This window comes from Phlebotomus papatasi, chromosome 2 (assembly GCF_024763615.1).
Source record: "Phlebotomus papatasi isolate M1 chromosome 2, Ppap_2.1, whole genome shotgun sequence".
Classification (NCBI taxonomy): domain Eukaryota; kingdom Metazoa; phylum Arthropoda; class Insecta; order Diptera; family Psychodidae; genus Phlebotomus; species Phlebotomus papatasi.
Window position 1 is genome coordinate 109898599 of NC_077223.1, and position 26308 is coordinate 109924906.

At 33.5% G+C, this 26308-nt stretch overlaps 2 protein-coding genes across 21 annotated transcripts in view; both read left to right on the top strand.

Moving 5' to 3' along the window:
- LOC129800793 (gamma-aminobutyric acid receptor subunit beta) overlaps positions 1–10525 on the top strand; it is a 74636-nt gene extending 64111 nt beyond the window's left edge. For all 19 annotated transcript variants that reach the window (XM_055845438.1, XM_055845434.1, XM_055845443.1 and 16 more), the window contains one exon: positions 865–10525. In XM_055845438.1, coding sequence (XP_055701413.1) covers positions 865–1029 — 165 coding nt within the window. In that variant the 3' untranslated portion in view covers positions 1030–10525. The remainder of the gene's footprint in view (positions 1–864) is intronic.
- Positions 10526–13879: 3354 nt separating this feature from the next.
- On the top strand, positions 13880–24816 carry LOC129800792 (BTB/POZ domain-containing protein 8). 2 transcript variants are annotated; one of them, XM_055845432.1, is made up of 6 exons: positions 13880–14136; positions 14206–15223; positions 17569–18435; positions 20428–20553; positions 20613–21205; positions 22669–24816. In XM_055845432.1, exons 2-6 carry the CDS (start codon positions 14236–14238, stop codon positions 24199–24201), a joined length of 4107 nt encoding a protein of 1368 aa, XP_055701407.1. In that variant the 5' UTR covers positions 13880–14136; positions 14206–14235; the 3' UTR covers positions 24202–24816. The 2 variants fall into 2 exon arrangements, with proteins under 2 accessions (XP_055701407.1, XP_055701408.1); XM_055845433.1 differs by having other exon boundaries at positions 14236–15223.
- Positions 24817–26308: the final 1492 nt, after the last annotated feature.

A 26308-nucleotide genomic window follows, 5' to 3' on the forward strand; every position in this document is an offset into this window, starting at 1 on the left:
GAAAAAGATATTGGAAGAATTCCTGAAGGGCAAGGAACTATGAGAATGAAGATGGCCGAAATAGGGCACCAAAGCTATGTCTACATTTTTATTCATTTTAAAATGTATTAAGAATGATTTTAGAGTAAATAAAGACTATAAACTGTCTACTAGGTTCTAAGCAACACTCCTTAAGTAGAAGGTATAAAAAAAATCAATTTCTATTAAAGATATTACATTTCAATCTTGAGACTTTGGCGCTTGCATGCAACTATGCCGAAATTTGGCACACTTACCCTATCTGTATTTAAATGCAATTAATATTGCACAAAAAGTTTGAAAATTCAACCAAGCTTAATTTCCCAAACAGCATAAAATTACTTAACCAGAAATTATTGTTCTGCCAACGTTAAAATACGGTTATTTCAACGAAACAAGTTATAAAAACGTTATCCAACATTAAATAACCAAGATGTAGTGCTTTGAGTGAATCCATTGTATCTTGATTGAATAAATAAAAAACACAAATTTGAAGGGGCGTGGCCTAATTTTAAGGGACAGTGCCATGTAGAAACGGGACACAATGGAAGTGGCTTGTATCAAAGTGGTACAAAGTATTCCATTGAATATAGAAACAGTAAAAATCAACATTTTTGAGAAATAGCCCATAAGAGAGGTGTGGCTTGTTATTTGTGGGCGGAGCTTAAATAAATAAACTTCACTGGAAGCCAGTATCAACATCCTCAAGTCTGTTGAACATATTAAAATTCTCAAAATTTCATTGTCACTTTTCGTTGAGTTGGTTGACTTTCAAAAATTTGAATTATCAACGGTTAACTGTCATTTTCATTGAACTGATTGGGCATCATTTCCATTTCTTCACAGGATATTAATAAGCTTCTAGGAATTACACCGTCAGATATTGACAAATACTCTCGAATAGTCTTTCCCGTGTGTTTTGTGTGCTTCAATCTTATGTACTGGATAATTTATCTGCATGTCAGCGATGTAGTGGCCGATGACTTGGTGCTCCTGGGTGAAGATAAATAGATAAGTAGCGAAAGAAGTAAAAAAAAAAGCTCCACCCGCATAAAACTGAAGCTCTCATCTTAACACACACATAAGATTAAACATAAAGAAAAACTAAATCAAGCAAAAATCACATTTTTTATAAAAAAAACAATCCATTAATGTGTCATCCCGATGTGCTTTTCTGTTAAGACTAATCGAAAAAAAAACTTAAACTAGAAAAATACAAAAAAAGGAAAATGAGAAGAAAAACATTTATCAAGTGCTCTGCTCTAAATAGTTAATTCTTTTTTGAAGAGAAAGTTAAAAAAAAAAAATGAAGCGAAGAAAAGGAGATAATTTTACTTTGTGTGGTGTAAGAATTTGCTTCCAACTAAGATGCCAAAGATATTAAAGATTTTCTTAAACTACCAAAAAAAAAATGAGAACAAAATGTGGATTTGTGTTCATGAGAGATAATGCGCTCCTTAATTGTAAAATTCTCTGTAATGTGACATTTTCTTAGGTCATTTTTTTTATTGATGAAAAAAAAATCCATTTGTAATAATTTTAAGTGAAACTAAATAATCCTGCACAAAAAAAAAACATTTAAGAGAAAATTCCCGAATATTGCAGCACCATTTACTTGCAGAAATCACTGTGGATAGAACAAAATCGTGTATAGGATTTTTTCATAAAGAGAAATCTACTAGTAAATATTTCTCAAAATAAAAATCTCCATTACGCATCGGGATGTGAAATTGCCAATCTCCCTCAAGGAGGACCCTTTAATCGAGCAAGGTACTTGGACGATATGCCATCCCATTGTTTTGTTTTCGAGCACCAAGGACTAAAAACAATGGCTGCCATCTCGTTTGAACATCTTGCAATTATAGAGCACTTAAGGAAAAAAATAAATAAATATAATGCATTGAGAGTGGTCCAAAAAAAAAGCATCATCGAACGCTCCCATCAAGTTGCTAAAACACCATTCTAAGTTGTTAAGTTAAAACAAAATATTAAAAAAATAAAATAAAACACCACACATTTTCTTTTTAAGCGCTAAACTTTGTAAAAGAACTTCACAGATACAAGAAAAAATAAATAAAACAAATGAGATTCGGATCGATTAATGTTAAATGAGAACAGCACGAAAAGATTGATTTTTCTCATCGAGTTATTTTGTGATTGAATATCCAGAAACGCTTTACCCCGAGCTGTCGCAAGGTTATGTTTTGTGTACCCACAACAGTGTGACGTCACGCCAGGACATAACCTCGTGACACCTTGGCCTTAATCCAGAAGAAGATACATTTTAAGCAAACAAAAAAACAAACAAAAAACACGGAATCAAAAGAATAAATCAGAAACAAATGAGTAAAAAAAAATGCGGAGAACTCGGAGATTCAGTGGAGATTATGACAAAAACATGGTGATATTTGACTAAGAGAAAAATGTCTTTAAAATGTTAAATGTGAAGAGATTGAATGTTTGAAAAGAATGGAGGAACGTCCGATCCCATTGCACCTCATCCCCATAATATTAACACACTTAGTCATAGATTCCCCTCTATCATCAATCAAAACATTTCTTTATTTAGGAATTAAATAAAAAAAAATAAACATTTTTCGCATGCCTTTGACTGCATCCTCCTTCCGGTTTGCTCAATTTAACGCAATCATTCTTACTAATGGACTTCTTTTGCAATGTTTTTTCTAGGTACTCTTTCTAAAAACTCGCGACGGTTTTGCGATTGGAAAGAGGTTATAAATTTTACCATGACAAATAAAGCGTGGGAATATTTCAGTGAAATTTACGTGAATTTTATCTTACGTCAAACTGACAAGGGTTTCAAATCTAGGACCTTCCAGTAAATTATTGGGAATTAGGAATATTGCAATCACTGATGCTAAAATACATTCAAATAACATTCTGAATTATTTAATGTGGCTAATAATTTGAATATTATAAGGTTATGTCAAGAACGTTTAAACAGGTAAAACGACATCTGTTGCAAATGCTTTTACGTTTACTTGATTTATACGGATTCATTAATAAAATAAGATTTTTCGGTTTTCTGATGCAAAACGCAAAAAATGATCATAAATTTTGAGGTTATGTTTACTCCGTTGAGGTTATATTTAATATTTTGTCGATCATAGAGCTGCTGGATAAACCTAAAATGATCCAGACAATTTTTATGATTAGAATAATCCTTCAAAAATGACTAAACCCAACGTATCTAACCTTTTATTTACAACATTAGAAATCTGTGAGGTTATCATCAATACATTTTATTGATTTTTGAACTACTTAACTAGGTTATGTTGCAATCGTTACCAAAAATTTATACTATTAACAAATCAGAAATATAAATTAACTTTCAATTAGCCAAAAAGTTTTAAGGCAATGCACAGTTCCCTCATTGAAAACGTTTCTCTGAATAAAAACGATGGTTAAATATTTTGAGGTTATGATGAGCAGATTACTGACTTTGCAGTAACACGCTTCTATTTTTTTTATAATAAGCACTTTGGTTTCAAACTAGCCAGAATCGATTAAATGATCCCCAAAGTTTTTGAGGTTATGTTGAGAACATTTTCACGACTTCAGCGATTTCTGGCCACAAAAATGTTGTGCTCCCGAAACTTCTTTTGTTGTAACATTATAATTTGTTTCGGTCTTATAACAGATTTAAGGTTATATTCGGGTTTTAAAACGATTTTAGGTTGTGTTTAGAATAAGTACAGCAACTACGCCATTTTCTGGTAAAAAAATCTGGAAGAATCAGATGTAATTCAAGTAAAATTATGTGGAATATTCTTATAATCTTTCGAGAATTTTCTTTGGTCTCAAAATAGATCGTTATCAAAATCGATATATCTAAGACCTATGATATTACAAATAATAGATTTTTAATACCGTTATGGCAAAAAAACATTAAGTAGTTAAGGGAATTAATTCAATATAATGCAGATTTTGAGGTTATGTTAAAATCGTTCAAGCGATTCGATCGATCCCGTGGTCAGCTCTTTATATTTCCCGGATTTAGATGATAAACTTAAAGTTTGATTTTTTACAGAATTGAAAAATAAAATATTTCGTCTTTAGGAATAAAGTATCGGTCCTTGAAGTTTATGTAGGAAAATGTGCAAGGATCTTGAAGGACCGATATTGTATTCCGGAGGCCAAAATATTACATTTTTCGATTTTGTAAAGAATCAAACTTAAAATATATCAACTAAGTGCAGCAAATATAAAGAACTATGCAGGAAAGCGATAGAACCCCTCGAACAGTTTTAACATAACCTCAAAATCTGCATTATATTGGATTAATTCCCTGAACTACTTAATATTTATTAACAAATTAGGATTATAGTTCAAGATTAGATTATTCGCCACAACGGTATGAACATCATCTTAAAGGTCTCTGATTACTCCTGCAATTACTTCTTTCCTTATCCACTTTAACCTAAATTATTCAAAAGACAGAATATTTGAGGTTATGTAGATGGTGTTATGGCGAATAATCTGACGTTGAACAATAATTCTAATTTGTTAATAAATGTGAAATAGTTAAAAGAATTATTCCAACGTGAAACGGATTTGAAGGTTATGTCAAAAACGTTTGAATCGTTCTATAGATTCCCTGGTCATGACTAAAGAATTTTAAAAGTTTAGTGAAAAATTCTAAGTTTGATAGTGATAATTAAAATTACTCTTACCCACTTTAACCTCAATTTTTTAAAAGGAAGAGCATTTGAGGTTATGTGCAAATAATTTTAGCGATTTTAACGCCTTCAGTGCTAAGTAGGAGCAGAATGATCATGTAGTTTGACATCAGTGGTTGCAGTAACGTAACAAAGTAGTATTTCTGACTGCATTGACTAAAATTACTTTAAGCATTTATTAACTCATATTGTGTTGAAATTTTTTTGGAAATACTTCATTAAATATCCAGCACAAAAAAAAAATATTGAGGCAATTTTCTGCTCGAATTAGGCACAAAACTTTGTTAATTTCTTTAAGTGTCGTGCATTCATTTCGCGGTGGATTTCCTTTAGACAAAAAATAAGGTAAACCTTTAGAACGAGAAGAATGGGGTGAGCGAATAATTGAAACGTGGGGACGAAATAATTTTTAGTAACATTAGTATTATATTAAAAGGCAGGGTATCATTGGAAAAAATAGGTAAATCCAAAAGAAAACCATGGTAAATTATTCTGCATGTTTGCATTCAAATTCTTAAATAGTGATTCCACGAACGAGCACTTGAAGTTTTTCACATCATCGCGGTGTCACATATAAGATTAATATTAATATTAAGAAAAGCCGGAGAGAGAGGTATATAGTGTTCAAAATTCAAATGGAATATCACGTGTGTTAGAAAGAGTACCCTCTAGTGGAGTAATACGATGAGTAAGATATTACTGTTCGTATTAATTGCTTTCTGAATCGTATTACAGGCAATTCGAGCAATTTTCCATGCGTGCCAACTGTGATTCGGTCGGTTTTCGAGCGAAACGCGAGAGAGAGGCATGATAAAACACTTGCTATCTTTTTTTGGCATTCTCGCAGTTCAGAAAGTATTAATCTTAATATTAATCTTATATGTGACATGGCCATCAGAAAGCGACACGAAAGATTAATATTGAAAGGGGTTTAAATAGAGAAAATTCTAATCTAGATCAAAAAAAAAGGAAAGGTTACAGGGGAGAAGATCAGCCAATTCAAAGGTGTATCCAGGAGGGTGATAACGGAGTTAGTGCTAGCAGTAGGACAATTACAATTGATATAAAATGCACCCTGAAACACACATTACACACCAGTTTATGTAAAGTCAAGTTACATTGCAAAAAAATGTATATTACATAGCGATTATTATTAGTAAATTTACTACACACGAAATCACACGGATGTGAACAAAAAAAGTAACTCTAAAAAAAAACTATACAATGCTAAAGAATATTAAATATTATATATTGAGTAAAAGAAAGTGAAGACACCTATTATATAATCGTATATATAAATATATACATTTATGTAAAAAAAACAGTGACAAGAATTGAACGGAATTCCAAGTAGATAAACAGACAATTTTCAAAAGAAAATTAAGAAAAACTACTCACAATTGATTTTAAGCGCAGAAACTACCATCCAATTCTTTTCTTTCCTACTTAAAGATAAATCTCATTTCACGAGGAAAATTCCCATAAAAAAAGGATGAAAAAACGTTAATAAACAAGAAAATTGCACTCACTAATTCATTCGTAGAAAATAAAGACAGAAAATTCACGCGACAGAATCCCAAATCCTATATTAGAATAATGTCAGAAAAAACCCAAAAAAAATCTCATTAACTCACCAAGAAATGTGTAAATTTTATATTAGAGGTATACTGAGGGCAAAAGTGAGTTTAAAAAAAAATAAACCCAGAGACACGAGGAGGAAATACCATTTTATCAAGTCCTTTGAATCAATGTGCAAGTTAGGAAAAAAAAATTATTAATTAATGATGAGGAAAATATGACAGAAAAAAAAAGATATATTTAAAAGTTTAAGCAATATCTTTTCATACATAAAAAAAATGGAAGTGAAGAATAAGTAAACTAATAAAAATTATGAGTGAAATAATAAACAAGTAATATTAAAAGGTATTTAAAAGTTATTATAAAAAAAGGTAAAAATGAGAAAATTAATGAGAAAGTGAAAAAAAAATTAATAAGGCACGTTGATTCTGAAGCCACTTTATATAAAGAAAAAAAAACGTATTGGATGTAAACGTGTAAGGAATTCCTAAGGTGCTGACCTTTGACCGATTTCCCATTACAAAATATTATAGAATGAAAAAAAAAACACTGCGCGAAAATCCCCCTCGAAACGATAAACTCACTCGGGACAGAATCCCACAATCGACTTTTCTCATTTTTACTAATTTTCAACACGCGATCGCACGAATTGAACCCGAAATCAGCCGAATGGACAGCACCCCAGGTGATTCCTGTTTATGTCTGCTACAAACGAAATTCTAAATTTAAATATAATATTAACATAATTATATGTAGATATTACACACATGAAATACTTAATATATTGATTTACTAATTTGTAAGGTGAAGAGAAAATGATTTTAAAAAAAAGCAACAAATACTACCAATTGCAAAACGTCAAGGTTATGTTATCAACAACCACACCAACTAAAACATTTTCCCTCCCTATGAATCCTCAAATAAAAAAAATGAATGAGCTACTTGAAGTGAATTGTGACGTTAAGTGAGTCAAACTCCATTATTTCTCATAAAAATATCCTTATTTCTAAATATCCAAACTGTCCATCAAAAACTCATGGAATGTGGTGTCAGCTGTTAAAATAAGAACCACAGAGACAGGTGTCAAATTGCTAGCTGTGACGACAGCTGTCAAAATGGTAAAGAAATTAAACAGCTGTTCAACTGCTAAACGTGCTGTCGACTGTCAAAATTCTAGTCACTTTAACGGCTATAAAATATCCATCTGGATTTAAAAGCTGTTAATCTTGTTAATTTGAGAGATTTCGCAAAGAAATGTGAAACAAGTGGCAGCTCTAAAACTGTCATTGTTATGACAGCTGTCAAAGTGTTAAATAAAGAGACAGCCATTCGTTTGCTAGTCGTGCTGCCGACTGTAAATCTTTTACTCACTTTAATAGCTGCCAAATATCCATCTGAATTTGTCAATCTTTCTGTCAAAATGACGATTACAAAAATATTAGTCAACCTGGAAGTTGTCAAACTAGTAGACTTGTTAGCGACTCTTAATTCGTTAGTTGGATTGAAATTTGTCAAACTGTTAGAAAATTCGTAAATTACTAAACTACTTGCTTAATGCAAGGTCACGAAGCAGCTATAAAACCTGATAAATTTCAAACAGATAACTACTAGAAAAACTAACAGCTGTTGAACAAGGATATCAATTGACAGCTCTATCACTACTAGAAAAACTTACAGCTGTTCAACAAGTAAATCAGTTCAAAACCGTTTAATTATTAGTAAAAACAGTCAGTTGTTTGATTGAATTGAAAGCCGCTTAACTACTAGAAACACTGACAGTTGTTTAACACCAATTGTGAACAGTATAACTACTAGAAAAACTGACAGTTGTTGGAGAAGTAAATCAATTGGCAGCCATTTCACTACTAGAAAAATCTGACAGTTGTTTAACATCAAGTAAATCAATTCAAAAAAACTAAAGACCTAAAAAACTGAAAGATGTCGAGCAAGTAAATCAATTGGTATCCATTTAATTTCTAAAAAAAATCCAACAGATGTTCAACGAGTAAATCAAGTTCAATGCCGTTGAACTTGTAGAAAAACTGGCAGCTGTTGAACAACTAAATCAATTGACAGCTATTTGACTATTTTAAAAACTGCCATCTTTTGAACAAATATATCAATAGACAGCCGCTTAACTACTAGAAAAAACTGACAGCTGTCGAACAAGCAAATCAATTGACAACCATTTTATTACAAGGAAAATCTTACAACTGTCTATTAGGTAACTCAATTGACAGCAGTTGTACAACTAGAAAAAAGCTGACAGACGTTAAGCAGCTAGAAAAATTTGACAGCTGTCAAAAGAGTAAGCCAGATGAAAATTATCGCAAAAAAATGGAAAACAAAGAGAAAAAGCGAAAACAAGAAAAAAATACCTAAATGTGTTCTTTTAGTTGATTTTGTATAAAACTTTTTAAAGAGTGCGATATAGGAAGCTGAAGAGAATACACTCACAAAAAAAACAGTATAAATTTGTATATATTAGTAAAAGGAAAACTCTCAACTAATTTCACCCCTCCAAAAAAAAAATGAGAAAAAATTGTATGAAGGCAAAACAACCTTTTGCTTTGATTTTTTCGTTGAACTGTTCGAGAAAGTCAATTTTAATGTACTTTTAATATAAAGGATAAAGAAAAAATAATATAATAAATGAAATATTGAATTATATAGATAATTAAAGAAAAAAAAACAAGAAAAAGTGAAATCTCTTAATAATTTGCACAATTTTTCTATATAATAAATGACAAAGAAAAAAAATTAGGCACATTATTGTTTTCTGTATATCATATTAAACGACTTAAAGTGAAGAAGAAGAAAAACCTTAACAATGTACTAAATACACCCGTAAAGAGAATGAAAATAATAAGTTACTATTCTAAAATAGAGAATATTGCATAAATAAATTGAAAGTGAATAAGGGGGATAAAGACGTGTCATTTCCTACAATATTTAAATAAAAAAAAACTTACCAAAAAACCGATAAGATCCTTATAGAAGGATTTATACTTTGAAAATTATTTTCATTTCTCTTCATAATAATTCATGTGAGGTATTTTTGATTGTTTTACATGATAGACTAAATAGTTAAAAAAAAGAAGAGAAGTTTTTTATATACAAAAAGACACACACATCAGATAATGCATTAATTTTGATGAGCGAAGAAAATTTGAAAAAAAAACATATTGGTAAAAAAGTTTATAAATTAATCCATATTAACTATGACTTAGATTTGTTAACGTATATTTTTTGTATCGAGAAAAGAAGAAATTATATTGGTTTAGAAGGTTCATTGAGTGAAATAAAACTGATAAAAAAATCATTAAGATGAAAAAATAAAATAGTAAAAAAAAACAAAAAGCCGATGGAATGGAGAAAAAACTAGCTACTCTAGAATAAACAACACATATTAAAAGATGAATATATTCTAAAGATATAAAAAATAGAAAAAAGCATTTATGGTTACCAAGAAAACAAATACGGTAGTTATATTTTCAGAGGATGAAGCAAAAGAATACTGGAGAAAAAAATGGTGAAATATACAAATTGATAATTTTAAATTGCACACACACAATTTCTAAAAGTAAAAAAAACTCGTGTACTCGATAAAACAAAAGAAAATCAACTAAAAACCATTAACAAACCTCTTTCAGTTTGAAAATCTCTTCAAAGCCATCCTTATTGTAAAACATTTATTCACACAAAAGTAAAAAAAAAAGCATTCCAGCGTCTGTGAATGAAAAATATACAAAAAAAACCATAGAAAGAAATTGAATTATTTGTTAATCTCTATTCGACGTTAGAACACAAAGTGGAAAAGAAGAGAAAAATTATATGTAAAACTATATTGAGAGAAAGTAAAGGAAAAAAAACAATTATTTCATATTTAAACTCTATTTAAACAATGACACATGATATTATTGTACTTATCTGATTATAAATTATGATTATTGTTACTGTTGACAAGAAGAAAAAAAATACAATTTATGTTTATGAAGAAAAAGAACTATGATATAAAAAAAATATAGAAAAATTTTAAATGGAAATGATAATTTTTCTATTTGAAGTGACAAAAAAATGGAACTTTAAATGAAGAGATGAAAAGATAAAATCAGATGAAAAAAACTAATGAGAGAGAATATTGGAAAAATATACGAGACATAGCGCAAAGTAAAACCAAAATAATTTTGTTATACAAATAAAGAAGAGAAAAAATACAAATATACCCATTCTTGGACTTTTTACTGGGAGCTTTTGGGAATTTTCGTCCAATTGTTCTAGGAAGAAATTATCTTTGTAACATTTTAAATACTTCTGGTAATAAGGACTTGTACAATTTGTTGACTAAAGGTATGTAATATCCAACTTAATATTAGGGGAGACTGGGGCAAAAAGTCACAAATCGAAAATTTTAAAATTCAATATCTTCCAAGATAAATAAGATAGCGGCTTAAAATTTTTTTCAATAGATAGCCTCCATAGGTCTTCTTCAATGTCGTAAGTTTGTTAGAATTTGAACAAGACCTTCTTGTTCATAGACCTTCTCTGACGTTGATTATAAAAATTCCGGTGATCACCAGTGAGAATTTCTTCACCTCAAGACTAAAAACACCTTTTTGATCTTGCCCAGAGCTTTCGGTCCAGAGCTATCCGGACTGAAAGCTCTGGGCAAGATTAAAAAGGTGTTTTTAGTCTTGAGGTGAAGAAATTCTCACTGGTGAACACCGGAATTTTTATAATCAACTCATCACACAAGTTCCATTATATATTACTTCTTTGATGTTGTATGTTTCTTAGAATTCGAACAAGGAATTTAGAAAACAAAAAATATCAAAATTTTTAGCCTTATTTTTAAATATTTTCCTTGAAGAAGATATCAATTATTACCTACTTATTATTCAAAATTTATACACTAATGATTATTTCCTAAATGAATTTGATTCTTTGAATACGAAGCCTCTATCTATATTTAGAATTTTAAAAAGATTCTTGTTTCAATAAATCCTTTTATTAAGAATGACCACTTGGGGTAAAAAGTAACAAAATGTATGGATCAAAAATTAAGAAAAACCGAAACCATTTCTGATGTCCGGCGGTAAAAAGAAACATCAATGCCTTGTGTCAAAGAAAACGGTGTTTTACAAAGGTGCAGATGAATAAATTTCCTATGAAAATATGTCATCTAGGATTTTTTTTAATTTACGAAATCCCGCAACAAAGCGAAACAAAATGTGATAACATTCAATGCCTGGATACTATTTCCCCCGAAATTTTTGAGATTGGTCACAAAATTACGTTTTATAAAACGGCTCGATAAATGTATTTCCTTACAAAATAGAGGAAAATTACTTATACAAAGTTGTAGAGCGGTAAATTACCTATAAAACTGCGCTAATTAGAAATTTCTGAGGCGTTCGAGTAGTTTGTAAAAAGATATAATATCCGTTTTGTGACTTTTTGCCCCAGTCTCCCCTATGGATTTATAAATATTTGGTTATTTTAAAAATTAAAAAATATATATATATATAGTTGCATAAGAACGTGTAGGCAAAAAAAAAATTACAGATATTAGAGAAAATCTGTAAAATGCTATAGGGAAAATTGGGGCACCACCGAATACGGGGTAGCATCAAACTCTGAGATTTTTTTGATCAGATATTAGACTGCAGAGAACATGACCTACAAGAATTTATAGACATTGCAGGGATACTTGTCCACTGAAGAAATGGTTAAGATAGTTCAAGCAGTTTATTTATAAATAAAAATTAGTGTTCAATACTATCCCATATTCCGTGGTTACCCAGTTTCCCCTACACAATTTCCAGTACTTCAGAAGATATTTAAAAATAAATTAACACTTTCTACACTTCAGGTATCTCTAAATACCTGAATTTAAAAGAAGAAATTTTTTGAAACACTTTTAGGATTGATTTTTAACTCGAATATAATCGTAATAATTTTCAACTTATCACCGTTTTGGAGCTTAAACGGTTAGAGATATCGACTTCCGGTCTTCGATGACCCCCAATAAAAAAAAACAATATCTCTAGGTGTTTTCCCCCTTTTCTCCCTCAAAATTGGACTAAGCTTTCTCAATGATTTTCGGATATATTTTAGAGCTAGTCCAGGCGAACATTTCGCCCTAACATACTTAGGGGAGTGTAGGCATAACGCAAATTTTTGCGCATAACGCTTCAAACAACGCAAATTTTCTCTTTGTTTGCAAAGAGCTAGTTCGTCATTTCTTAGCCATAAGATAGATCATTATTAAGTTCATGAAACGATATGAAAAATGGTAAGTCAGCTCTTTGCAAACAAAGAGAAAATTCGCATTGTTTGAAGGTTCACACTGTGCGAACCATGCCTACATTCCCCTATGACCGGAAAATTCGCCATTTTGAATTATTGAAGGTCAAAGGTGAACCAACCTGGAGGTCCGATTTTTCAACCGGTTCGGTTAAATTTGGTTTTTTTTTTGGAAAAGTATTGTAATTTCGAATCCGACTGCATCTGTCTTCATCTGTAATGAATCGTTTAAGTACTGATTTTTTTATTTATAAATGCTTTTGTGATGTATGAATCAATTTGACCTCTAGTAGACCACTAAGCACCAAAAGATCATGCAAAAAACTAATTCACGGAGAGCTCTATCTCGTAAGTTCGAGCATTCCGCAAAGCTGGGACGCTTTGCCATCCCTTTTTTCGTGATCAAACTTTATTTTTTCTTGACAAAATTTGTATTTTTATTTCTTGTTTGTCTTTGTTTTTTTACTTTTTGCCTCTAGGGGGGGCAGCTGCCACCCTCTGCCCCTAGCTGGGTATCCCCGATCTCCTCTACTCTTATTTTTTCAGGAAATATGATACATAGAACTTACTGAAGAAATATTTCTAATATAGCGGATTAATTAAGGAACTTAGGAAGTATTCGATTAGTACTACAATTCTGTCTTCTGTGTCTTAAAAGACATTTTAAAGACTTCTACAAAACAGTGCTTCATAATTTTCTTGAGGTTCTTCGCGGAGTTATCACTCTGTGATTCTGAGTTCATATTTTCTGGTGATTTACATTATTGCTCGACTATTAAAATTGTTCAATATTGATTTTTTTATGATAGAACACTAAACTTTACTACAAAAATAAGTTCAATTTTACAAAAATATGGCATAAAATTTGTTGTACTTGAACAACTCAATTATAATCATAATAATTTATATAGCGGAATTTAATCAATGAAATTCTATCGAGTACTGTTCTCTTGAAGTAGTAATATTTCACTAAACTCTCTAAATAAATTGTTGTTACTTATTGAAGCATAATTAAGAGAATGTACTCCTTTTCTGCCGAGTTTCTACAATGCTAAAAAAAATATTTGGTATTACCTAAATTTTTCCTAAATTTTCCTAAAATCAAATGATGATTCCAGCTAAAAATGGCGCCAGATGGCGGGAAATTTGAAATAACGTTCTATAAAATGGTAATTTCGAAAGTTTCGAGCAATCAGCCCAGTATCACAGTATTGATACCACTACATGGTTGAGGCAGATGTCAGAAATTATGTGTATATATAGCAAAATATATGTAGAAGTGCGAAAGAGAGACGACTAAGTGCGAGAGAGGCGCCTCTCATCGCAATTGTATTTTAATATAAAAATATTTGGAGGAATCTTTTGTGGTTGGATCCACTGAAGACAGAAAAAAAACGCCTTGGCCCCTGTCCAATTGTCTTTGTGGAATTTCGCAGTAAAGATTTTTTCAGTGTCTCTGGCTCTAGCACTCAAGAGCAATAATGTAAAAAAGTTAGGAATTTGGTAGTGAAGTGCTAAAGATTGAAGAAAGAAGGTAGGATGTGTAAAATCTGGCCGAGTATCGATTTTCTCTAATTGGACTCACACCGCATTTGGATTAAAGAATTTTTTTGCAAAAACGGATTTTGGCCAGATGAGCGATAGCTCGAACAGTGAGTCACGGCGTCTGATGAGAGAAGATGACCGAAAGACGTCCAAGTCGTCGTCTAAGGAAGAGAAGCAGCGACAGAATGAGGAAATTGTGACCCTGGAGACATCTTCTGTGTCCTCGGAAAGTGGCTCATGGGAGATCTTTCCAACGCCCTCAAGGAGTCACAATGCCAGTGCTAGTTCGTTAATTAAGCAGCCATTGTCGCTGCAGGACACCTGCCGACATGTCCTAGATCACCAAACAGATGAGAAGGCAGAGGCAGAAACTGCCAGAAATCCAGTATCTGCCTGCTTCATAGATGCCTCCACTCTCCTGGATGACACTGAACTGGCTTTTGCCTCCAAACCATTTGATATCAAAGACCAGTTTTCTACGGAAGATCCTAAACTTCCTTCAGGACTGGATCTCTTCAGTTCAGATAATCCCCCAAGGGATGTCCAGAATCCGGAGAAGAAGGAGTGTGAGAAGAAACAGGGCAGTGTGGTGTTTAAAAGTGCGATCCGTCAATATTCTGGTCACTTTGTGGATCCAGTCCTCGTGGATGAGGCTCTAAGTGAGAATTCCATGGGCAGCACATCAACCTCAGCTGCCAAAAGTGACCAAAACCACGCGGATTCGGATGAAACTCCCTCCCGCAAAGGTTCAACATCTCCTCCCATCATCTCTGGTGGGATTTCTGCTGATGACTTCTCCCCAAAAGTCTTCAGTAGTCCCCATTCCAGGAGACGCACGGAGATGTGTCCAATTTTGTCCGGAGGAGTGAGTCAGGAGGACTTTGCATCATCCTCCAAGCCTGATCTCCTCAAACATGCCACGGTCAAACAGGCTTCCTGGGTGATTGACATGTCCTTGTCCCCCAAATCCATTGAACCTGACATCATCACATCAGAATCCCTGGACACAGACTCACTAAAGTGCAAGAGTGCACCAATTGTTGTGACCTGCGATACACCGATGAAAAAATCTACAGGTAGGATTCCCTTTTGACCAGGATTAACTTTCTGAAAAAAATTCTTAGAAAGATATCTCTTCAGGATGGTTCAAAAACGCTTTATTTGGGTCACCCTGTTGAATTTACAGCTACATAGTTCTGCGTACACTGAAAAAAAATTATCTGTATTATTTTATCGTTTATAAAGTTATTTTTTATTAACAAATTTATTGAATTTAATCACTTTTCGATGAGCAATTGAGAGATAAATACCAAGAAAATAAACGAAGATTAAGGAGATTTTACAAGGGGATTTTATCGGCTTATCACAATTAAAGACTCCAAAATGGAACAAATCATTTATGAACTGTTTTATCAGTTGGGGTGATTAGTTTTTAATCACTTCTTACCTGATACAGTGAATTGCCCAAAAGACAGACATAATTCTTTTGAGGTGTTTCGTAAGCTGAAGTCTTCCTAAGATTGCAAATATTCTTTGTGCTGAAAATAATAAAGTGTTAAGAAAATAGGGGAGGCGGGGGTAACTTTAAACAGGGAAAGACAAATAAAAATCCACAAAAAATTGAGCTGTATTTTGGTAAAAATGATCAGTCAAAATTAAATTTAATCAGTATAAATAAAACAATTTTTATTAATTGAGTAGATAAAAAATAAGTAAAAGTAATATTATATTCTTGGAAAATGGAAAATTAAGAAGTTGTGGTACAGATTTTAAGGCTTCGTTGCTTCGTTTAAGATTATTTTCCAAATCTTTTAATACATTTTTTACAATACTTAGTTGTTTTTTTTATTTTAGATCTTTTAGGTTTTTTCAGGGCTAGTTTTTTTTTATTTTAATTCTTTTGTAGCTTGAGTCATACAGAATCCTTTAGTATATAAGGTATATAGTATAAGGTATAGTTTAGCTTACACCTAAAATCCCATTTGGATTATTGCCAAATTAGTTGACATTTTCTAGTTTTAAAATTGGATAATTTAGTACTTGCAGCGGTTCATTGAGCTTAGAACGTTTCGGAAAAGGATATGCCATTATGACTATTCAAAACAAATTTAATTTGATACGGGAGACTTATGAAAGTCATTTTCTTCTATTTTGTAAGAAAATACATTTATCGAGCTGTTTTCTAAAAAAAAAAAAATTGTGACCCTTCTCAAAAATGCTGGGGCAAATAGTATCAGACATTGGATATTATCACTTTCAATTGCTTTGTTATGGGCTTCTGTAAATTAAACAAAAAGAATCTAGATAATATATTTTCATAGGAAATTTATTCTTTTATACCTTTATAAAACAGCGTTTTTTTTTTATCTGAACGATAAAAACGCTTTTCAAGCTATTTAAAAAAAAACACACACACAAGAGACTGCAAATCCGGTATTATTACTTTTTGGTCCATACCTCTTGTTACTTTTTACCCTAAGTGGTCGTTTTCAATAAAAAAGATTTCTTGAGAAAAGAATCTTTGTAAAATTCTAAAATAGATAGCGGCTTCGTATTTGAAAAATCCAAATGATTTAAGAAATAATAACCAGTGTATAAATTTTGAATAATAAGTAGGTAATAATTGATATCTTATTCAAGAAAAATATTTCAAAAATAGCGCTAAAAATTTCTATATTTTTATTGTTTTCTATATTCCTTGTTCGAATTCTAAGAAACATACAACATCGAAAAAGGTCTATGGAGTCTATCTAAATGGAAAAAAATTTAAGCCGCTATCTTTTTCCTCTTGTAAGATATTGAATATTGAAATTTTCGATTTGTGACTTTTTGCCCCAGGCTCCCCACCTCTTTAAATTATGTAATAGGGAAAAGTCAGGCACCTTTGAAATAGGTGGACTTTTTTGTGAAATGGAATTGAGCTTTATCACAATGTAGCTTCCCAATTGGTTGATCAGGAATCAAGTGTATTTATTTAAAATCTTACTAAGATCGAAAGATTACTTAACAGAAATTTGAACCTGCTCTATACCATTCAATCAATAGCTTTATCGGTTTTATCAATACTCCAGTTTGATCAATATCTAAACAAAAGAAAGGGGTCACTTCAAAACTGGTAACAATTTCAGTCTAAACCATAAAGTCAATGACCTTCTTATTTTTTTGAGTTTTTAATATAGTTTACTATTTCTTAACCAGGAAGATGAAATAAACACTTTATCGAAGTTTAAGCCTGATTTTAATATAAATTTGAAGACTAAAATATCTGAAACTATTAGAAGGCCACCTCTCAGGCAACAATTTACTATTCAGATGAACAACATGTACCTGAACTATGGCTTTCTTGAAATAAACTATTTGACCTCTAATGCCCGAAATATTTGCATTCCTTAATGTCTTGTCCTCTCTGTCTGGCTCACAGGATTCTACATTCCACTAGAGAACGACGAGGTAAAGGAACCTACCTCTCTACCTGACATGGGACCTTCAAAGAGCGGCAGCAGTAAAAATATCTTTTCAATGTTCATTGACTTTGGCGAGAAGAAGCCAGTGCCCAAGAAGGCTCCGGTCAAGTCACGTCTCACCAAGACTCTAGCTCAGTCCAAGGAGGCAGAAAAGTGTCCATCAGCAGCAGAAAGACCATCAGTGGAATCCAACAAGTGCATCATGAATATCTTCGAAAGTATTCCCATCCTATCGAGTTCCTCCTGCACTTCCAATGACTTTACGGCATCGAATAAAGAGTCATCGATCTCTGAAAGGGATAAATCTATGACTTCTGAGGAGAATCTCCAGGCAAAGATGGAGAAGAACGATGGGACTTATGTGATGCCTCCAGAAGGCGGGAAACTCTCTAACACACTTTCTCTAACGTCGATTGCAACAGATGTTGAGGACAATACCCTGCAGAACGGAGAGACTTCTGGCTGTTCAACAGATGATCAGGAAACTACCGGAAAGTCAGGGAAATGCGTCAAGATCTCCTCGGAGAAGGCAGAAAGACCTCACACAATGGAATCCCTAAGGGCGACCATCGAGAAACAGAGAAAGCTCCTGGACACTGTGGCTGAAACTGGAGGAGATCCAGGAGGATTCGTGAGACTATCTGATCTCGATAAGCCCACAAAGTCATTCCACTTGAAACAGTCACAACACAAACGAGTGAAGTCGTACGAAAAGTGCATTTGGAACCTATCCAAATCCACAGAATTTACCAATCGGATCAATTTGGCGTCATCCTTCGAGAATTCCCGGAGTCTCAGTCGACTCTTCCCTCATCTCAATTCAGGTAGGACAGAGACCACAGATATTGCTACTTAAACACAGTCATTACTGAGGGTGTTAGGGGCAGACATAAGCAATAAATCAGTAAAATTCTCTCTGATTCGTTTTTGGATGGCATCCAGAATTGGAAAAAGAATTTGGCATACATTTTCCCAATGGATAAAGATAAACATTTCATCTTATAGACAAGTTACGAAGTTGATAGTTAAGATTCTACTCACAGATATTTCATAATGCATCCAAATAATTCGATAAATTCAGTTTGTATACTCTAAATTGGTTTTGCTTTATTTGTTTCGACACTTAGAAAAAAAGAGGGTGCGATTAACTTTTTTCCTCATAACATTAACATTTTTTTAGATGTAAAAATATATCAACATTTTTTATGTTAATTTTACACCTTTATAAGGGTAAAATTAACATGAAAAAGGTTAACTTTAACCCCCAATACACCTAAAAAGGGTAATATTTACACCGATTTCGGATAAATACTGCAGGGTCATTTCCGGAATATTATTTTAACTTTTCCGAATTTTTCTCAGTGGATTTTCATGGTACAAATCAGTTTGCTAACTTTTACAAACATTCCCTTTTCTTCTAGTTTTCTTGTGATAAATAAATGAATTTAAAATATTTCTAAAGTTAAGATACCAAGACTTCAATATCGAATAAACATCGTTTTAATAGTTTATTACCGACTGATTATCTGATTATTACCTCCCCATTATTTCTTGTCATAAAGGGGTAACTTGTTTCAGAAAACTCTAGCCAATCTGATCGAGGCACCATGGGGAACCCACGAGGAACCTAGGGAACCGATACATTTTCCAGGGAATTTGGGGAATTTAGGGAATGTGGAGAACCTATTCATTTTTCAGTGACGCTGATATACGCATACATTCTTCAGAGAATTCGGGTTATTTAGGGAATGCAGGGAATCTATTCATTTTTATACGATTTACATTCTTCAGGGAATTTCGGGAATGAGGGGAACCTATTCATTTTTCTGGGATGACGGGAGACCCGTTCTTCAGGAAATTCAGGGAATTTAAGGAATTCGAAGAACCTATTCATTTTTAAGGGACGCCGGGGAACCCATACATTCTTCAGGGAATTCGAGGAATTTGGGGAATGAGAAGAACCTATTCATTTTTAAGGGACGCCGGAGAACCCATACATTCTTCAGGGAATTCGAGGAATTTGGGGAATGCGGAGAAACTATTCATTTTTTCTGTGACGCTGGGGTACTCATATGTATATTTTTCATGGAATCTGACGAATTCAGGGACTCCAAAGGTACCCATTCATCTTTTCTGGAAACTCACGGGGAACTCGGGGAACCATACATTTTTTTCAGAGAACACACTGGGGACTTTGGCATTTGGCTACCCTTATATCATTTCAAAGAAGCCACTCTGATTGCTTACAATTGAACTAAACAGAACGATTAATCTGAAATATCGATTTCGTACTGCATTATCTAATAAACAAATTCAAAGATTTTTTTCTGAAAGTTTTACGGCGTTATCACACTTGCACATTAAAATTTTAATGTGATTAAAATTAATTGTCGCTGGTGAGAGTCCAAATGTGTAATTTGTGTGTTTGAATTATTTTATATTTAAAATTCAATCTATTTGTTGATAAAAAGATAGACTTGGTCCGCAATATTTGATATAAATTGATTTATAGCATTAATGCGAAAAATTAATGCGATTTTCTCTTTAATTTTTTAATGTGAAAAATATTTATGCTTTAGGTAAATTTAAACTTATTTTTGCAGGCCAAGTCCACTTCTTTATCAACAAATAGAAAAACCCCAAATCTTAAGTGACTCAAAGACAAAAATAACATATTTGGACGCTCACAAGCGACAATTAATGTAAATCACATTAAAATTTTAATGTGCAAGTGTGATAACGCCGTTATAGTGGACTATAAGCTCAAGTCTCAAGCTTGATATTTAATTTATAATATTTGATACATTTCATTTCAGTTTTCAGTCACAGTCTCCCGAATAATGTTGGCGAGGAGACAATCTCTGAGATTCATGACCTGTTCATCTCGGACATGTCTGGAGAATCAAGCGCCACTAGTACGACTTACAGTCGTTCAGGATTAGGTGAAAAACCAAACATTCTGTATCAATTAAGGATTGATCAAATAAGATATTTTTTGTAGAATCCGTAGACGAATCTACACTGTCCAGTCGTCAGCCTCGTCGCCTCGGGGAGGACTTGCTGAAGCTCTTCCTACAGGAACTTGGCACTGACGTCATGATAGACATCGACGGTCGCAAGATCGGTGCCCACAAGTGCATCCTCCGCTCTCGATGCCAGTATTTCGCGGCAATCTTAGCTGGAGATTGGATTGCTACAGCTGGCAATACCATTCCCCTCCCAGGATATTCCTATGAAGCTGTTCACTTTGCTCTCTGCCACATCTATTCAGGAGCTACTCACCCTCCAGAGGGTATCAGCTTGATGGAATTGGCAGCTTTGGCAGATCTACTGGGACTGGAAGGACTCAGAGAGATCACAGCTTATGCTTTGAAGACCAACTACTGCCACAACTTCCACAAACCCTGCTCTAGCTGCATCGATGGAGTACTCAAAGTGCTCCCGGTGGCTCTGACCCATGGACTGGATGATCTGTATAGGAAGTGCCTCAAGTGGTGCTGTAAGTACTACATGAAGATCTGGAGTACCAGGGCTTTTAGCAATCTGTCATCTGATCTGCGAATGAGGCTTCAGCAGCAAATCATCAATCACATTGTAAGTCCAATTCTTACCTTCAAAACATGGTTTTAATATGGAATACACGGGATTAATGATAAAGATCTCAGTCTAATTCTTAATACTACAATTTATTTTAAACTAATTCCTATCCTCAAGATTTCTTTTATTGTTACCCTTGACAAAGAAATCTCAACAAAATCACTTCTTCCTAGGTCAGTATAATTCAAAAGCCGAAACCAAGATCGGTAATCAATGTTTCGTATTTCAAGGTTTTTAACCTTTAACATTTTTTATTATTCAAAACTTTTTCATGTTTAATAGACAATAGGTAATATATATTAAAAGTTATATTGTTTGAATATAAAATTTAAATAGTAAATTTAAAATTTCCAGATTATTAATTTTAATTGATTTTGATTGGAATAACTGCTATCCGTTAGTTTCAAATAAGGAAACTAAATTACTAGTTTGTTCATCTTTCAAGTTCTTTTTAGAGAAAAATTTAATTAAATATAAGATTTTATCAGGATGTTGAATTAATTTTTTTTTCACTTAAAAACGTTTCTTATGTTTATTAACATACCGTTTTAAAGGGGTTTAGCTAAGACCATCAAAGAGGAAGGGAAAGACCAGGGATTGACACCAGTAGTTTTAAAGAGACTTATGCCCTAGACAGACTTACGGCTTAAGCCGATAGGCGGCTTAATGGGAAACAGATTGGAATAGGGTTGGAGGAACGTCTGTTCGACAGGGAACCCCTATTGACACTTTTGTCAAAATGTTGAAAATTATTTCATGTATCTAGTAAAATATAAGTAATATAACGTTTTTTCTGTAATATACCTTTTACTATAAACAGAGATGTTCAAATTTCATATCCCAAATGGTAGAGTAGGGTCCCAAGAAGCAAAATAGCTGCCTTATAGAACCAAGTATTAAACAAGTCTTTTAGTGCACTTTTAAAAGACTTAAAGTGAGAATTTTCTGTTGAAATTTCTATAGAAGCTCTTAAGATCCTTAATAGTGCGCCACTTTACTTATAGTAATCTCAGTGATGGAATCAGGAGCGTTATAAGCAAATAAAAAGATTTTTGGTTCTATAATGCCTTACTTGGGGAATTCTACAAGACCATATTGAGAAAAAATTGCTTCTTGGGGTGTCAATAAGTGCTGACACGAGTTCTTAAAGTGTCAATAGACGTTCCTTTCACCCTATAGTCTATTTATTATTTTGATTACAATTACGTTAAGCCGTCTCTCGGCTTAAGTCATAGGGATTGTAGATTTCAATTACAAAAGCATCATCGCATTTTGTATTTTTTTCTAAAACTGACGAAAAGCTGTTAAACCTACTTAGTATTTCTTAATTTCTAGTTCTGCTTACAAATTTTCAGTCAGAATCTTTATTAGAATAGTTCTGGATTATTCTTGTTCTATTCTAAAATATTTCTAGGAATCTTTGTTAGTCTGTGTCTAAAATTAACTTCTTAAATTTCCAGACAAGCGAGAATGTCTTAAACTTGTATCTTGAAAGCGAGGACCTGCTATCTGTCCTTGCTCCCTGTCGTTGGGCCCTCCATATTGATCACACAATCAGGAATATTCTGGATGCCGCTGCCATTTATGTTTCTGAACACTTCTCATCCCTTCTGGCCAGTGATTCATTCCTTTCTCTGGGCCATGACCGCAGCAGCGATATAGGACGTCTTGAGACCTTCCTACTTCGAACTGCTGCCACTTTGAGTCCAGAACAGGCCTGCAGGACCTACCAGAGAGTCACAAGGCTCAATATAGTGCTCACTGAGAAGAGGGATGTGGATGCAGGAAGAGATTCCGTGGACTGGAGCAGTGACTTCATTCATCTCGTGGCAGCGATCCTGACATCTGTTGAGCAGTGCTTAGTGAGGCAGTGCGCCAAGGCCATGAGGACCAACATGTGGCAGAGGATGGACATTGAGTTGAAGAAGAAGATCCAGAAGCTATCGAGGATTCCAGATTCCTCAGAGAGGAGATCTCGTCCAATAAATCGGGATTTGCATAGCCAATCTCCGAGTTATCACAACCGTAACCAGAGTCTGCATCAGATTAGACTGGCCATTCAGGCGCATTCCTCCGGACGTCACATTGTCCCACCAATAGTCGCTAATTCAGGAAGCTACAGACCTCACAATCAGATAATCAATCATGCATATGCTCTAGTTGAGCACCATATCTCAAACAAAGTGGACAAGAGTGTCCAGGCTAATAGAGATCTGTCGAAGCCAAAGGTTAGGGAAGAAGAGGCTAAGAATCGTAAGGACAATCCAGCTAAATCCAAAGGAAACTTGAGCAAGAATAGCAAAGTAGCTTCAAGCAATCCCAACAACGTTTTCAATCGTTTAAGTAATGTCAACGCCTATCCCAAGAGGCTGAAGCCGGTTAAAGTGGAAGGTAGTCAGGATTTCTCGAAACCGCATACGAAGAAGGATTCGTCAGGAACGAATCTTTCTATTGATTCCTTGGCGGATTCAGTCAAAAGCAGCCACAAGTCACAGGAATCCCTAAAACGCTGCAATACCAAATCCGTTCAGAGTTCCTTCAGTGACTTCCCCTCGATTGCTTCAACAGTCACCAACAACGCTAAGAACCGACCCAAGAGCGGTAGTAAGATCCCTCTGTCAACAATGCCAACAACCAATCCTCCGGTTAGGAAGAGCTTCCTCTCCGAGAGGTCCAGGCAGATATTGAACAGAAAGAAAGCGCAGCAGGAGAAGTTGCAGGGTCAAGGAGAGGACTCAAAGGAATCAAAGAGTTCAACACCATCAAGGAGAACTCCAAGGATCTCAACCAGAGACAGTGGCCAGAAGAAGAATGAGGACAAAAAGAAACCAAGCAAGAAGCCGACAAAAGCAGTTGAGAAGGAAAAATCAATTGGGGACCAGAGTGAGGATAAAATCCTAAAGGAAAGCACCAGTAAACTTGAGAGATCTAGCACTTTTTGCAAGGAAAAATCCGATATACCTGGCTTTGACCTGAACTTTGCCGCAGATTGAGGCTCTCGAACCAAAGGCAACGTCCTCTTCCTTTTGACACTCACCAACTCTCTTTATCAAAGTAGCGTGCTTCAACCAAATGACAACAGCATAGAATTTAATAGTTAGAGAGATAAATCAGAGACTACTATGTGTACTTTGTAGATCTTGTATTAGGCAGCAATGTCTTGCATGTTTAGAAGAATCGTCCCCCGCAAAGTCCCTCCTTATTTAAGTTTTTCTCTTAAGTTTTGTCGAATATGCCATTCCACCATGTGATGTATCTCTCGATGTATTTTTTTGATTTTTATTTAAATTTAAAACTAGGCTCTTGGGCTATAGGCTATACTTAAAAAAAAGCTGCAGGAATTGGCCTATCCCCGGGAACCATGTCTCCTATGTTACTCATGGTATAGAAATCTAGCTTTAAAGGGCAGAAGAGGTAAAAACTCAGTGGACACACGACACCAAAAGCTAGTCAAAAGAAAAACGTACAAAATGGTATTATTAGTCTTTTTTTATTAAGATTATCGCTAAAAAATGATGCAAAAAATTATTATTCCATTATGCAATTTCTGTGTCTTTTCTTTGTGATTCTTCGACACACAAAATAAAATCTCATTGTGTTTAATAAAATTTTGAAGTTTTATTTGATTAAACTTTGGGAAATGAAGTTTGTAAAATTCTTGGTTTCGTTTTAGGGTTGAATATGCCTTATATCTATGGTTTCTTTCGAGGTAGAATTTTTGATTTTGTCATTACTCTTTCATAAAGATTTAGGTTTACATCCTAAAAATCAGTCCTTAAAAATTGACTTACAAACCCCGATAAAACGATCTTTTAATAAAAATAGAAATAGTAATGTAAAAAATCGGGTCTTACCTTGTATTACTCAGATTGTCTCGTTTTCATACATTTGGTAAATAATTAATTGTTATACAACTGTTTATTTTTTTGTTTTATTTTATTTTATTATTTTATTTTATTGTTATTTTTTTATTGTTTTATTTTATTATTTTATTTTATTTATTTTTTGTTTTATTATTTTTTAATTTTATGTTTTTTTTATTTTATTATTTTATTGTTAAACAACAAAAAAAGTAAAGGCAATGTATTAAATTACTGCGGTTATAATAAGGTAGCGGGATATTCGGGTTTCTTTTGGCCCGGTCACCAAGAATTCATTTTTTGTATGGAGCGTTTAGGAACTCTAAGCGTAGAATTTCCATTACATTGTTCGCTCTTCTTACCCTTTAAGGATTGAGGCTTGGGGTTTGTATGATGATGACCCCACCAATAAATATATCCACATTACAGAATGTTGGCAGAAAACACTATGAATATGTTTAAAAAAACGTGAAAAAATGTAAAAAAGAACTTAGTAGGGTAAAGTGATATAAGTTGGAAATAGTGTTACAAGTTAGACAATTCGCCGGTACAAGTTGGACATGGCTTTTTTCTTGATAAATACAGTACAAAATTTATCAAGACAAAAAGCCCTGTCGAAATTGTACCATTGTCCAACTTGTACCACTGTCCAACTTGTACCACTTTACCCTACTTAAATAGAACAATATTTTAAGTTCCTTGGCTTTAAAGCTGATCGCGTAGACTTTTGAGGCAGAGACAGCCAAAATCCCCGAACGCCAAAATCCCGAAAATTCAAAATTCTGAAATTGATAAAATTATATGAATGATAATATGTAGAATAATATCCCAAGGGAAAAAAAAATTCCCTTTGCCTCAGGCGAGCGCAGTTGCAATCGTGGAAGTAGCTATGACACTTTTAGGAATTCGGGATTTTGGCTTTCGGGGTTTTGGCGTTCGGGATTTAGACCGGGACCCTTTTTGAGGATATAAATATTGAAATCAAGAAATTGCCTTTTTTAAAATTCTGACGCTTTAAACGTTCTTTTAAATTCTGACGTTTTTTTTAAATTCTGACCTACAAGGATATTGGGAATTTTCTTTAAAAAGGCATTTTTTAAAGAAATTGCTCCTAGTGTGTAGAGACTATTAGAGATTATCCAGGCATACATTTCGTCCTTATACGAAAATACCGTTGAATTATTCCTAATAACGTTTTTTCAAGGTCAAAGGTTAAAAAAAAACTCTAGAGAGCGCATTT